Source organism: Falco cherrug, chromosome 2 (genome assembly GCF_023634085.1).
Source record: "Falco cherrug isolate bFalChe1 chromosome 2, bFalChe1.pri, whole genome shotgun sequence".
NCBI lineage: Eukaryota > Metazoa > Chordata > Aves > Falconiformes > Falconidae > Falco > Falco cherrug.
Genome location: NC_073698.1, coordinates 32,954,904 through 32,969,935, shown reverse-complemented (window position 1 = coordinate 32,969,935; position 15,032 = coordinate 32,954,904). Strand labels below are relative to the sequence as shown.

At 41.4% G+C, this 15,032-nt stretch overlaps 1 protein-coding gene across 6 annotated transcripts; it reads left to right on the top strand.

Annotated features, from left to right (window-relative positions):
- Positions 1–244: 244 nt before the first annotated feature.
- On the top strand, positions 245–12,992 carry LACC1 (laccase domain containing 1). 6 transcript variants are annotated; one of them, XM_005433237.4, is made up of 6 exons: positions 248–481; positions 5,538–6,154; positions 7,417–7,598; positions 7,951–8,116; positions 10,356–10,581; positions 11,018–12,992. In XM_005433237.4, exons 2-6 carry the CDS (start codon positions 5,590–5,592, stop codon positions 11,190–11,192), a joined length of 1,314 nt encoding a protein of 437 aa, XP_005433294.1. In that variant the 5' UTR covers positions 248–481; positions 5,538–5,589; the 3' UTR covers positions 11,193–12,992. The 6 variants fall into 6 exon arrangements, with proteins under 6 accessions (XP_055558091.1, XP_005433294.1, XP_027671523.1 ...); XM_027815722.2 differs by lacking the exon at positions 248–481 and adding an exon at positions 1,207–1,340; XM_027815709.2 differs by lacking the exon at positions 248–481 and adding an exon at positions 1,211–1,364.
- The last annotated feature ends 2,040 nt before the right edge of the window (positions 12,993–15,032 follow it).

Below are 15,032 nucleotides of genomic sequence, written 5' to 3'. Positions count from 1 at the left end.
TTGTACTGGCACCCGGCATTTCTCCCCTCTATGCCGCTCAAGCACTCCACGCACCCCCACACACCAAGCAACCCTGTCCCTGCGGCACTGAAACGCATTCAGAGCAGAACCAGGCGCCCTGGGACGCGGCGACCACCTCTCGCCCCGACGCCGGCGACGAGCGGCGCCGACCCCCTCACGCAGCCGACCCCCCTCAGGGGGGCTGCAACGGCCGCCCCGTCCCCGCCCCTTCCCGCCTAAACCGTGGCGCGCGCGGCGCCCGCCACCCGTCAGGGAGCGTCGGCCAAGGGCCGGCTCCGCGGCGCGGTGTACGGGCCTTAGGGAGCGTCGGAGAACTTCAGCCGGGGCAATGGAGCGGCGGAGGCGGCGGGAGGGGAGCGTGGCCGTTAGCGGCGGGCAAGGGGCACAGGGAGCCGGGAGAGGGCCGGCAGGCCTGTCCCTGGCAGGAGGCGGAGGAAAACCGGAGGGAACAGCGACGTAGGTGGGTGCTTCGTGGTGGGGCCCGTTGTGGTAGCGCAGCCTGGCTCGCCCAGGGGCTAAGGCAATTTTCTGAGCCTTTTTTCGCTTCTGAATTCCCCGAGTTATCTAATTCATTGGATTAAACTGCATTTCCTGTCATAATTCGTGAAGTGTTTGATGTACACTGCAGAGAATGTAAGTTTTGCTGGGCACCATTGGGTTACGAGGAAGAAGAAATGTCGCCTGGTTTCTACTGGACACAGTGCCCTGCCCATTCCAGTTCCACGGCTGTGGCCCTGTCTCCTGCCCCTCCTGCCCAGTCCTGTTCCTCTGAAGTCTAGGTTAGGGAATTTTAATTCTAAATCCCCACAATTTTTTATAATTCAGTGGCCCATATCTTCATAAAATCGGTTTATTTCATCCTTTTTTTGAAATGGCTGAAGCTGAATGTAATACTACAGCCAGAGACATCAATTTGTTGTTTGTCAGTGTTTTGTATCCTGGATATTTTCAGACCCTTTCCTTAGCCTTTCTCAGCACTCTGTACCAAAAATAACCCCAGTAATTCCTTTTTTCTCTCTTTGGTTGAACGAAAGGAAATGGTTGTGTTGGTCTCTCTCCAACGAGTCTGTCCCCCGTCCCTGTCCCCCGTCGTGTCCCCCCCCCGGTTAATTTTTAATGATCTAGTTCAGCACGTTTGCCAGGGAGTGGAAAGGCCCAGAGATAACTGATTTCTGCAGACTTCATAAAAACAGGTGTCTGGGCAGGGAAGGACGCGATAGCCGCATCAGTTCCCTCTGGGAAGGAGAGCCAGGAGGACTGCGCTCTCATCCCTCTGCCCAGCGTGTGCTGGAAGGACGAGCAGAAGGGGGACTCCCGAGGTGTGTTCTGGAGCTGGCAGAAATGTAGGTTACTGCAGTTGCAGGGAAGGTAGGAACAGAAGGCAAAGGACAGCAATTCGCAAGAAATCAGATGTTATTAATTCCTCTGTACATGAAAAAAATATTTATTTTCATTATTTTAATATTTAAAACTTTTGTTCTTGTCCTTTTTTTCAGTTGTCATATACTGATTGGTCATGACTACTTTTAGCACAGCTGAGAAAACGTATTTATTATTATTTGTTTCTTGGACAAAGCCTAATATAAATCCTTCATTCCCCCATTTGCCTTTTGACCTTTGCATTGTCCTGGCAAAACATTCAAACTTTTTTACAGAGCTCTGTGAAATTTCTGACTGCTCTGAGGAGAAATTACCATCTTGATTTTGGGCTTGTGGCCCTGAAGAGTGGCCGCTCATAACCTCTCTGTCTGGGGGCCTTCTGAATATACTTTTGCTTGACTGACTGCCAAATTCTTGACTGGGACTTGCAGTTCCAGCTCAGAAAAAGAAACTTACTCAGTCTGCACAAGTTTTTCTTTAAGGTCTTTGTGTTCTTGTTCCGTTTTGCCATGCTGTACGTTTCTGAATCTGAGATTGTGCAAAGCTGATGCATTAGAACATGATTATAGCTGCAAGGTTACAAGGCAGAGTTAATGCTGCTTCCGGGTTTAACGCTAACCAGGCACTTAATCATGTTGGTGCCTTTCAATACAGTTTGTTATTTCCTGTGTATGCTGACAGCAACAAAGGAGGGTCTCATCATTAAGAAGAAATACAGGTTCCCACTATAATCTTACCTAGAATAGGAATTTCCATCATGTACATAAAAATCAGCTGCAAGACTGACAGTGAGAAGTGAGATATATAAAGCTGGTAATGTGTGCTTATATCAGATGGTATCTTTCAAGAGTTTTAGAAGGATTGTCTACCTGTGTAAGTAAATTCCTGTGTTTTAAACTTTGAGTTTGTTTATAAAAACTGCATGTACTTCAGTATTTTCATTGTAAGTGCTGATTTCTGTTTCTTCAACCTCGCCTAAATACCCCTGAGTTAAGAGAGGCAGAGCGTTTTATTTTAATGCAGTTTAAGAGGCGTTTATATTTTTTTCCCCCATTTTTTTGTCTTTGCTGTTGGAATTTTATTACAAATTGGCTCTTGTTCCTGTTCATACGGGCTGCTTTAGTGACCTGTTTTCTTTCTCTGTGCATGTGTCTCTGGCAGATGTTAAATATTTCTTGCCTTTTTAATTTTCCCAAAATGATGTCTGTTCTCTGAGTTTCTGTAAGAAGATAAGGTGACCATTGGGATTCAAAGGTGCAGGAAATTGCCAGTGATCTTGCCTTGACCAAGAATGAGCTTTCAGAATTAGATTTCTGGGGGTTTTGAAAGTTGCTTTTTGGATCTTTTTTCTACCCTGAGCTGCCTCTTCTCTGCAGCCCAGTTTACTTTCCTTCATTGTTTCTTTTCTGTATTCACTATGCTTTTCTCCTTTTTGCTTTTGTTACCTCCTCACCGCTCCTCCCTTCTCATTATCTATCATTTTCTTTTATTTTCTTTCTCATTATATCAATGCAAGAGAATCTTTTTACCCTCCAAATGTTTGTACTGACAAAGTTTCAGAGGGTGAATGAAACAGCTAATGGGTGGCCTTGGCTTCAAGTTTGTGCAAGTATGTGTCTTGCAGTGTGTACTGAAATGAGCAACTCCTTAATAAATGCAGTTAATCTCTTCTGATCTAGTTATGTGCAGTGACACTTCCCATGAAATGCTGGGACTGTAGAGCATATTACTTAAAACCTGAATAACCATGAATGCGTTTCTCATAAGCTAGAACATTGCTGTGCTTGGTGAGGCTGTATTTTGAGAAGGGTTTTGTTAGGAGACTTGGAAAGCAGTCAAACAATTTTATTATGACTGTAAGCAAATTTAATTGTGACACTACTGGCCTCAGTAGGACTCTGTGATGCAAAACTGGAAGGATATGAGAGTCAATCAGCCCCATTACTTCTTTATGTACATCCCAATAATTGCCCCTGTGGACTTTTTGCAATACACACACAACTTAGTATCAATGAAGGCAATTACCTCTCTCTCTGCACTTTGCTTCCACCTTTTCTTTGGTGGTATTTTTCTGGGGAAATACAAGGAGTTAAATGAACTCTACTTACCTTCCACTATTGGCATATCTGAAGTGGAGCAGTAATCTGTTTTTCCACTACACCCCTTTGTTGTACTCTTTGCTGGGGCTATTAGCTATACCTAGACTGGGATCGTGTCGTATTCTTAGAGGCTTCCCACGGAGAGAGTCAGGGTAGGGAAGGAAATACCCTGATTTCCCATGTCATGGTCTTTGACATGACGCTGTTTTGACACTGTTTTCTTAGCAAGCTGTTTTGTCTAAAATCTATTATCAGCTGTGTGTAAATAATACTCTGAGCAAAATCAAGAGTCATAAATTCCATGGCAGATGTTTTATCTGCTGTTACATTTTGATACTTTCAATTCACCTGTTTTGATAGTCACTAATTAATCTTCGTAAGCATTCAACTTGCAGAAAGGTAAACATCATTTTCAGTCAGGATTATTTTTCTTCCAGTCTGGGGGAAAGAACAATGAAAAAAACACAGAATGTTTTCTGTAAAACCTCCTCTGAATATACAATCCATTAAAACCAGAAGGGTCTTTGACTTCTTGTTTGAGTGTGGAAACTCAGGGAATCCATTGTCAACCACAAAATGCCAAGGACACCAAGTCCACCATAGTGGTAGGCTTCAAGTACACACACAAGCAGTATTTTTGCAGGATAATGAAGTGCTGTGAAGCCAGAGCATGCATGTAGTTACAGGAGAATGAGGACTTGGAGCAGGAAAATAGTGCCAGGCATTATCTGGTACCGTTAGCTCTAGTAGCAGAGCATTCATTTCAAAGACTTAGAAGATTCTCAAGTCCCTTGTTCCTGCAAAGTTATTAAATTTCCTGTAAATGAATTAATATAGATGCACAATTTGTTACTGTGCAAAAAAATGGTGGTATTAAAGAATACTCTAAATAATTAGGGGTGTTACAACTGGTCATAAAGCTGCATGCATGCTTCCTGAATCAAGCACGGTGCTTAGTCGTGAAATCTAAATAGCCGTCTGTTCAAGGTTCCCAAAGCAGAGGCATGTAGTCTTTTGTTCCAGACCTCTGGAGGCTTGCACTGGAAACGAAAAAATTATCAGAGACAGAGAAAAGAAAATAAGAAACTTCTGAGAGGATATGTAAAATAGGCTCTCATAGGAACAGAGAGGAAGAGATGGATAGACAAGTTTCTACAAGTAGGCCTAGCTGGGTTTGGATCAAGAAAGTTCAGAAAAAGAAGAAAAAACCCCACCAAAACTGGACGTATACCATGGGTCTACAAGACAAGCTGTGAACTATAGAATGATTTTTGATAACTTAACATGTCTTGATTTCAGAGCATAGTGAAAAAGCTGAGGCAAGAAGTTGTGCACAGCATTATATTATTTTTTTCATTTAGTTCTGTGTAGATCTCGTGTTACTAGGTGAAGTTCCAGTAGCCTGTGCTGAGTTCCTATGCATGTTGAAAAGAAGAACTATACGGATCATGTGCCTTTCCACACAGAAGTTAGAAATTTGCAAGTAAATAGTTTTGGTAATGCAAAACAGAGAAGTGAAAAAAAGTTGTGTGGAAGCCTGTGGGAGTGATGTCATTGCGCTCACAGCCCAGCACCCCTGCTGCCAGGAGAGGTAGCAGACATGAGCTCCACCTCAGTGATAAGTGTAAAATCCCTCTGAAAAAAAGAAACTCCTCAAGTTCCAGGAAACCGAGGGACCTCTGTATTTGGTTCCCCTCATGGGAGCTGGAGGAGGGCCCAACAGTCAGAGGTCAAGAAGATCCATTAGGCTAATGTAGGTTGATTGATTCAGTAAATCTAATATTATGTACTAACCTTTTATCATCCCTGACCTGGGAAAAACCTGAGGTAGGCAGGGTGGTAGGGAAATACCCAAGTACTTAAATACATAATAATTCTCATTTCCGCTACTTCTCTTTTGATGCAGTAAAAAGATCCTAAGACCATAACTACTGCTATGCCACCTTCTCTACACAGTATCACTGAGTGCGTTGCCTTAATTACATAATTCTGTGGTTGGACTAATGATGCTGTCTTGCCTTTTTGTTTGTTTTTCAGGTTTTGTTACTGAATACTTGGTGGTTGTAGGAATCTCTAAATATCCTTGAATATGGTGGAAGCAGTATTGATAGATCTGTTCAGCCTACCAGCCAACTTGCAGAACATCCAAGGATTACTGCGTAACATGCTGGAAACTATTGATAAATGCTCTTCCATCCCAGCTCCATTTGTTTACATCATGTGTTACCAGAATCAGGGGAGTGACAAGGACAGTGAACAAGAGTCCTTGCTTCCACCTCTGAGAGATTTTCAGAATCTGAAGAAAAAACTAGAGGTGGTATGTGCTCTGACTGCAGCTGGTGCTTTATACACCATCAAACAAAGACTGGATGAAAAAGACCTAAGTGTCATTAAAGTTATTCTCCCTCCCTTAAGAAAAGACTTAATGAAAGTATATATAGACCATCTCTTTACAGCAGTCTACCAGTTTGAATTTGAGGATTTACAGGTGGCATCTGATTGTGAAAACCTACAGATATCTGAACCTCAGAGTGAAGGGCAAAGGCTTCCTACGCAGGACGTGGCACTTATCCAAAGAGAGATTCAGATGTACTTAGAAAGCCTGCCGAGCCTGAAAGGGGAGCTCACCATCCTCAGATCTTTCCTGATCCCAGGTAAAGAGAATCCCAGCTAATAGATTTTACAGAGACTGTTCCCAAGCATACCTGTTCAAGGGAATTGCAAAAAAGGTAAGGTTTGGAAATGTCTTCAGGCAGCAGATAATTCTCTATGATGTTGTAATAGTGTGTCATGTCTGTAAGATGGGGAAGCGACAATAGAGAGACAGCAAAAGACTGGCAAGTGTGTACCAGGTCTAGGGCATGACCAGAGGAAAGAGAGGCCCAGGGTTAGCGAGAGCATTAGTGCAGACAGTAAAATCCCTTCCCCTCTGTGTGGGAATTGCACACTTGGAGAGTTACCATCATCTTCTCAAAGAAAGGCAGGACAGGAGTTTCTTTTGGTCTGCAGCCTTGGACGTGCCTGGTTAATCAGATTGATGTCTCACTGTCCCTGCCATGGCATGACCCAGTTTACTGCAGCATGTTTCTGAAGTGGTGTGATTATGAGGTCACATGACTCAGAGGATTCAGGGGAAAGCTGAGAGGTTTGCTACTGCAAAAATTTGGAACTGTCTTTCCCTAAAAATATGTCTGTAATGATCCAGAACGTGAAAGGACCGTAACTTACTTAAAGCAATTTTTGTCTCCATTGTCTTCGAGATTTTGACTGTGACTTTGAAAGGTTCACATTACATAGAAGAGATTTTGAATCTCCACTCTGATTATGTCACAAAGCTTGTCAGCTGTTAAGACAGCAAAAATATCAGTTGTGGGACTTTCTGTATTTAACTGTGCCACGCAGACCCCTCCACCCTGTCTCCCCCAAAACAGTGACTGCATTTGATGCATGAGGCCATGATAAATGATCCACAAAGTAAAAAAAAGATTTTTCAACAATGCTCAAAATTCTCAGTGCTTTCAGTGTACTTCAGAAGGATGTTTGAGATTCTTTGAAGTGTTGAGAACTAGTACTCATTTGGCAAAAAACCTTGGGAGGTTAGAACATTTTTTAAAAAATGTGCTCTTAATTTTTCTCAGTGAGTTACCTCTTCTCTAGGGTTTGCGCTACAACTCTGCAAAAAGTCAGGCTAAATCTTGCAGGACTCCTTCTTGCTCCAAGGTCTGCCTTGCCCTCAGGGCATTATGATTATGAGCAAGAAGGAAACTTAGAATCCTTAAATTTAAATGACACAGCAAAATATGGGTAAAGCAATACTTAACTTGATGGGCTAATTCCAGCCCTCTTCAGTATAAAGCCATGTAATATCTGGACTTGTGTTGAAAACAATTGTTGTTGTCTTTTTTTGCCTTGCCAGATGAAATTTTCCTACATGGGTTCACCACAAGGACAGGTGGGATCTCCTACATACCAACTCTAAGCTCCTGCAATCTCTTCAGTAGTTCCAAGCGAAGGGACCCACAAGTTGTTGTTAAAGAAAATCTCCGCCGGCTAGCTAGTGTTGCAGGATTTAACCCAGAGGCTTTTCACAGAGTCAAGGTATCTTAGCAAGCAATGGATTTATATAAACAGATCAGATCTTCATGTATCACTGGGTAAAACTGTAGGCATTATTCTTGCCTTTCTCAGCAAGAACTTGTAAGACCCAGGACAATTAAAATATTTATGCTGGCACTTTATCTGTGGGAATAGCCATCCAAACTATCAGCCGTTCGGCTATGGTGGCTTTCTACTGATACATCTGTATGGCATTTGAACAAAGGAGTGCCTGATTTCCATGATTCAGAAGGTGCAGAGCGTTTTCCACACCAAAGAAAAATCCTTGCATTAGTCAGAACTGGGTTTTTTTGCTTGCCGTATCACCATCTGTGTTCTGTTTTTGCTTTGACAGATTGATCACGCTAATGCTGTGTGTATTATGGGAAAGACAGAGCCTGACAGCTATGATGGAATTGTTACAGATCAGAAAGGTGTTACGATAGCAGCTCCTGGTGCTGATTGCATACCCGTGCTGTTTGCTGATCCTGTCAGAAAAGTCTGCGGTGCTGCTCATTCTGGTAGGAATTTTAAATCATGGAGATCAAAATGACTAGGAGACCACTGGAAAGGGAGTTTTGGACTAAGGATTACAAATCAGTAAAGAAAGGAGCACTGAATGAGGATGAATAAATCCAAGGTCACATAACTATATAGACCCTGACCTGTTCAGTTTGTATCCTGCCAATAAAAAATTAGTCTTGAGAATAGTTTGTTTCCCAAGCTATGTATTTTTTTTATTTTATAACTTTAATAATTATTATTTATGTAGTTATACATTTATTTTGCTGATCTGGTAGCCAAAACCAAATAATTCTTTTAGCGCCCTGTCTAACTTCATATGTAAAAAACCAGCTATAAAGCCAATGCCCCCAACAATCATTTTGGATCAGAAGAAATATTTGTCTGACCCAAACCAAGTGAGAATAAAACTGAAGTAGGGATGTTTTAGCACAACCTGGGGTTATGTCTGACTTCAGAAGATGTCCTAGCTGTCAGGCTAGAACACATATCCTGTGGTGAGATTTTCCTGCTGGGGCTGTTTCACTTTATAAAAAAGTCTGTTATTTATGAGGTCAAGGAGAATGCACAGCTGTGAGTTTCTTCTCAGCTTTGATGCTAATACACCCCTCTAATATGGTAGGAAGCTTCACCTCTGCCTAGAACCTGTGAGTACCACCTAATTCATATAATTCTTCATGCATTCAGTAAATTAGCCAAAATAAACTTCAATTTCTGAGTCATAAGATGATTAAAACGTTGACTTTCCTTCAGTAAAGTGGGGTGGGGCGTGTCCATGCATGTCCCACCCTGTGCTTAACGAGCTTAGGTTAGAGAAAGTCCTAGCAATCTTAGGTTACAGAACATGAAAGCAGTAAGAATTGTGGTATGTCTGTCTGGGAGGAGAAGGGAATGTGATTTTTAATGGGGAGAAGAGATGGAGACAATTTTATCTACTCTTGAAAGTTTTACATTGTAAGTTTTCAAACCTAATTATTGCAAAATATTTAAATCTGTAGTTGCTCCTTTCTCTGCTGTCTCCTCATTTACCTAGTCCCTGACGCATCACACTGTTCCCCCAGCCCACACCGCTGCCTTTTCCAAGCATACCTCCTGGCTCTAGCCTGAACTCCTACCTTCCATCTCCCAAGTTTTGGCTTTTGTTCCCACATCACAATCCTTGCCAGGCTTCCAGTTATCTTTTCCTAAGTCATAGAATCATAGAATGGTTTGGGTCGGAGAGGACCTTAAAGATCATCTACTTCCACCCCGCTGCCACGGGCAGGGACGCCTTCCACTAGACCAGGTAGCTCAAAGACTCATCCAGCCTGGCCTTGAACACTTCCAGGGATGGAGCACCTGCAACTTCTCTGGGCAACCTGTTCCAGTGTCTTATGACTCTCACAGTAAAGAGGTTTTTTTCCTAATATCTAATGTAAATCTATCCTCTTTTAGTTTAAAACCATTACTCCTTGCCCTATCACTACAGGCCCAGTCTTTCTTATAAGCCCCCTTTAAGTATTGAAAGGCTGCAGTGAGGTCTTCCTAGAGCCTTCTCTTCTCCAGGCTGAGTCGTCCTTTCCTTCCTGCACAACCCCATCTCAGTTCATGTTTAACTTGAAAACATGTTGCTGTGTATACAAATAAAGACAACTAGGTATAAGGTCATCTCAGTCTTTTGATGTAGGAAAGCAGAGGAAAAAGTATTAGCATATCCTGTCCTTTGTTAAGACTTCCTGGGACTCAAACTGAGATAAGAGAACTCAAAGCTGGGCTTTTTTCTAGCTATTCTAAACAATGCTGAAGTGCAAAGTTTGGCTTTCTTCTGTCTATTCCAAACAATGTCTCTAGCTTAAGCCTTTTTTTTTTTTCCTAAAATAACATCAGAATAATTTTCACCATATTATAAAAATACACTTCTGACTGTAACATATTTCTGCTGTCATATTCCCATTTAAGTGTTTCAAGCACAGAGCCTGTAAGGTATGCTCTAGTTGCCCAAACCAGGACACTGAGAAAAAGGAATTCTGGAATCCTAATCTAAACTCTTCTCTCTAGTTTCCATCTCTACAAAATTGTATCAGCTAACAGAAAGTTGCTAATGTGTTGGGGGTTTTAAACAATAATTATTTATTATTAGATGTAATTATTTTTAGATGTAACTGTTTGTTGTAGTTTAATAATAGCTTATATTTTAGCTAATATCAAATTAAAGAGACGATTTATACAGTTCATTTTTCAACCTCTCATTCCTCACAGGATGGAAAGGCACATTGTTAGGAGTTTCTATGGCCACAGTAAATGCTATGGTATCTGAATACGGCTGTAATGTGAAAGATATCCTTGTGGTGCTGGGCCCATCTGTAGGACCTTGCTGCTACAAACTTCCTCACGAATCGGCAAAAGAATTTTACAGAATTGATCCGAAATGTGTGAGACTAATTGACTCTGCATGTCCTTACATTGATATTAGAAAAGCAACACGGTAAGCCTACTGAGTGAAAAAAAGACTTAATTGCACATTAGTTATCAACGATTATTTTGGTGTTGTATTATCCAGCACTGTTATGGTGAGGGTCCTCACAATCCAATTAGAAGTACTCTCTAGTACTTCGCAAATCATCAAATTATACCTTTGAATGAATGGTATCTGCTCACTTTTGCTGGGTTTCAACTATTATTTTACTGTTACACTGTTAGTTTATGGATTATAGGCAAATGTTCAAGTTAAATTTGGGTTTACTGGTTGCAGAAAAGCAATTATTGTAGTATAATACTGGAAGAAAGATAAAAGCAGACTGAAGTCCCAATCACAAATTGGCATGGTTTGTTCAGTTGGTACTTGAGGTGCTGTCTGAATGGTAGTGTCTTAAGGAATGTGAGTATGTATGAAAAATATTTTCTGTTTCTCTTTGTTTAAGGATTCTTCTTGAGAGTGGTGGGATCCTTCCTGAGAACATCCAAGATGATTCTGTCATAGACCAAAGCCAAAATATCACTTTCTGTACTGCATGCCACCCTGATAAATTCTACTCTCACTTCCGTGATGGCACTAACTTTGGGACACAGATGGGTTTCATATCAATCAAAGACTGAGATTGTATCTCTTGCTTTTAAATAGTATTTAGACAATAAGTCTTGTGCATTTCCTGGCATCCTGCTCTCCTCATAGAAGTTCTTCCCCCTTCCTTGCACAGACTTGTAACAGAGAATTCACAGATCTTGAGATTCTCCCACTTTTTCGCTTCCCTGCCATTCTGAGTCAAGAGTAAATGTCTAGGGTGTGGGGCCAATAATTCTTGTGTGAGACAGGCTGCAAAGGAAACAAGGACAACCCACACCAGTGACAAAGCCCTTCTGCAAGACTAGATGGAAGCTCCAATTTTTTCAAGCCTTGACCAAGTATTTCCCAGAAACCTCAGTTTTAAGGTGGTGAAAGTACCCCAGTCTTCATTAGCTTCTAAGTGAGACTTCTGAATGAAGTATGACATTACTGATACAGGAAGGAAAGCCTGTATTGCACATCAACTATTTGAGAACACCCAACTTTTGTAGTTTCAGCTGAAGATTAGCCTTACAGAATTACGTGCCTGGGATTGTTTTTCTTCTTTGGAGTTGTTTAAAGAGCTCCAAAACACTTACAGAACTTTTCCTATGGAAAATAACTTGAAAGTGAGAAGCACACAAGCTCCTTTGAGGCAGACCTTGAAAATATATGAACTCTTGCCATTCTCTATTTTTTGATTGTAGAAAAAGTAGGACTGTGAATCTTAATATGGTATGACATGACATGTTCATGTTTCCTTACAATTTTCTTTAAACTTTTGGTGATCTGCTGATGTCCATTGAGACAGTCCCAACAGTGGCAAGGCACTTAATAAACATCTGAAAAGGGGAGCGAATTTAGCCTCAGTTAATTTTACTGACCAATAGTTGACTTACCTGTCTTGCTCAGCACGTTCGAAGTATGCACTGTTTTGTTTTGGCTGTAAAAATTTTGCCTCTAGACATTAAAATAGACGTGATAGTTCCTGACACATAGACAGTGAGAGATTCCTAATAGAAAACTATGCTGACTGTAGCTTGCAGAGCTGCCAAGCACAAGCCTTGGGACAACTGTCCGCATGACGTAATTGCTATTTTGAATTCAACGGTCTTTACCGATTCTAGACTTTTATGTCCGCTAGAGGTCAGTGCTCGCTCACGCTGCACGCCAGTCCCTGGCTGCACCGCATCCTTTCCAAACCATGCATTTTGCAAAGCACTGTACAGCATAGTGGATACTGTTGCTTATGTAATCGTCTGCCAAGTTATTCTAGTATCTGTGCTTGAAGAGTAAACTGTTTTTCATTTTGTTGGGTTGTGATTCAGAGCTGGCCAATTTAGAACTTTCCTTGTCCTCTGGGAGAACAGACCTTCTGAAAAATTTTCTTTTACCTGTGAATAGTATTTCTCAGAGAAGAGCCTGGTTCTGAGTATGTTACCCTCTGACTGTAACCATCTACCAAAACCAATGCTTCTTCCAGCTCTCCTACTTCCTTAGAAATACTATTCCTCTTCTGGTTTAGCACTGCAGTACTTGACAATAAAAATTCTTACATTTTCAGTTACCTTTTAAAAACCTTACCATTGCTTTCATCGTTCTTGGTTTCTTTTGTAACTTCACTGTGGTGATGGTATGGCTTCAAACTGGAGGTTCAGGCTCCAACAGGGGCAGCACATACTCCTCAGTGCTGCCAAGCATGTTACTGCACAGTAACTGATGGTGTGTGTGGTATGTATCTGTATTGTGTGTGACATTCCAAATATAGGATAATATAATTATATGGACACTGACAGGCTTATTTTGCTGCACTAGGTAAAAAAAAAATGCAAATAAATAGCTACCTACCTTCACCTTTTAGTTCTGTCCCCTTACCTTGGTATGTAAGTGTGAACCACTTAGAGACACTGACATAGCAGTGAAATGAGTAAGGTGTCTTTCCTTCTGCTGTTTCTGCTGTGGGGGCAGTAGCACCACTTAGTCCTCAGTCCCTGCACCTGAAGCTCAGCCAAAGCTTGTCTGTCAGTGCCCTTCACTTAACCCTCTTCCCTTGTGGATTAAGTGCATGCTGTTAAAAGCAACTGAGTTACTTGCTTGTGCAAGGTGCTGCTTGACAGCTGAAACATCATAGGTGTCCATGTGCTTGCTGTTAGTCCGTCTCACCTCAAAGATCGTTTTAAACTAGTGCACTTGACTTTGCAGGAAGTAGAAAGACCTTGCAGCCATGCTACTTACCACAGTTCAAATGCTCATATATATAATGCTCAATATATTAAGTCATAGTAACATGATACTGATAGTAAGCCCTGGCTTGTTCATACCTGCTCAAGAATGACAGCAGAGACTTTCTGTTTAGACAAATGCCATTTACAGGTAGGATTGTGCAAGCTGGTGAGCATGTCAGAATAAGAAGAAACACCAAAGGCTTTACCTTTCAGAAGACAAATTGTTACCACAGTCATTGTTAATTATTTATTTTACACAGAATTGCCTAGATTGTAAACCTGTCAAGACAGGAGGCAGTCTTTTGTACATGGATTACTGAGAACTCCATGACCAATAAGAAGATAATAATATTCAGTCTCCAAACAGACTAGGCTCTGTATCATACAGAGTTTCTTTCAAAAGTCTTGCTACAGAGGCACTTTAATTCTGTTATTAAAAAAAAAAAAACTTTAGAGGAAGGGCATGATAAAAATGAGAGAAGGCTGTTTCGCACCTCTATTTACTTTTCAGTCCTTTGCTCACTGAAGGAGCCATGCAGATCAGCCCTGATTCACCACCTCTAGGGAAGCTCTTAAAGTGCTTCATAAATTGTTCAGCTGAACCTACCTAATGATCAGATTCCATTTCTTAAGCTTGCCCATGAATTTGTAAACTGCATTTGCCCTATTATTGTTATTAAATAACACTATTAATTATGATTGTGGTATGCCCTGAGGAGAGCACAAGGCATGAACACATTGAATATTGTTTTTGATAGCTATTATTGTGCAGTTAACATTTGTTATTATTGTAGATTCTGAATATGGGCCTCTTCATTTACATTTATATGTTTGAATGGAGTGTACCAAAACATGTCTCAGAAAGGCTTTCTTCACTATTCCAGTAAAAGAGGACAGCTCCAACACTGGTTCTGGTTCCAGTGTCTGGGGAAGCAGTGTGCAACTTCAGAGGCATAGATGAAAGCCTGAGATAATTAGTGAAATGTTTATCCAAACTGAGGCATTTATTGCCACAGGTATGGCGAAGAATATTAAGGAAGTTAGATAAAAAATGCTTTTAATAAATTTGTAGAGGTTGGTTCTGTTGGTGACTGCTAGTCTCTTTCTACTGACAATCCAAGGAGACAGGATGGGGGCTAGACAGTTGCTTGGTCTTAGTTCTGCATTTGATGGCTGTATTTGTGAGCAGCTGCAGACTTGGAAGCCTTGGGCCTGGATCTTCAGCAAAACATTTGGGCACATCTTGACTCACAGAAAGTATATTATTCCTCCCAAATTACAAGCATTCAATGACAGGAAGGTGTCTCCTTTCTCCAGCAGTAACATAGTTTGCAAAGTGGTTGTCTTTGCCTCTCATCTTACTTCCCTCATGCTTATCTCTTATGCATTGCTGAATTTATGTCCACCGCTGCTCACAGTTGCCCTACAAGGTTCATGAATCCAGTGGCAGGGTGTTGGAGGAAACAGATGCCATTCCGTGCAGAGCAGCACCGGTGTTGCTTTCTTTTGTGTGCATATGCTTTTTTTTATTTTAGCAGCAGTATGACATTTTTTGTCCTCAGCACAGGATCTTTATCAGTTTCCTCCAACCCATCCCCACTTTAGGTTTCTACAAGAGCTCCTAATTTCCAGCCTACATGGTGAAGAAGTCAATTTTCCTAGATTCCC

Coding starts and splice junctions, on each gene's coding strand:
- LACC1 (XM_005433237.4), top strand. CDS start 5,590: ATGGTGGAAGCAGTATTGATAGATCTGTTCAGCCTACCAGCCAACTTG. Junction 8,117..10,355: donor CTGCGGTGCTGCTCATTCTG/GTAGGAATTTTA, acceptor CATTCCTCACAG/GATGGAAAGGCACATTGTTA. Junction 10,582..11,017: donor GATATTAGAAAAGCAACACG/GTAAGCCTACTG, acceptor TCTTTGTTTAAG/GATTCTTCTTGAGAGTGGTG.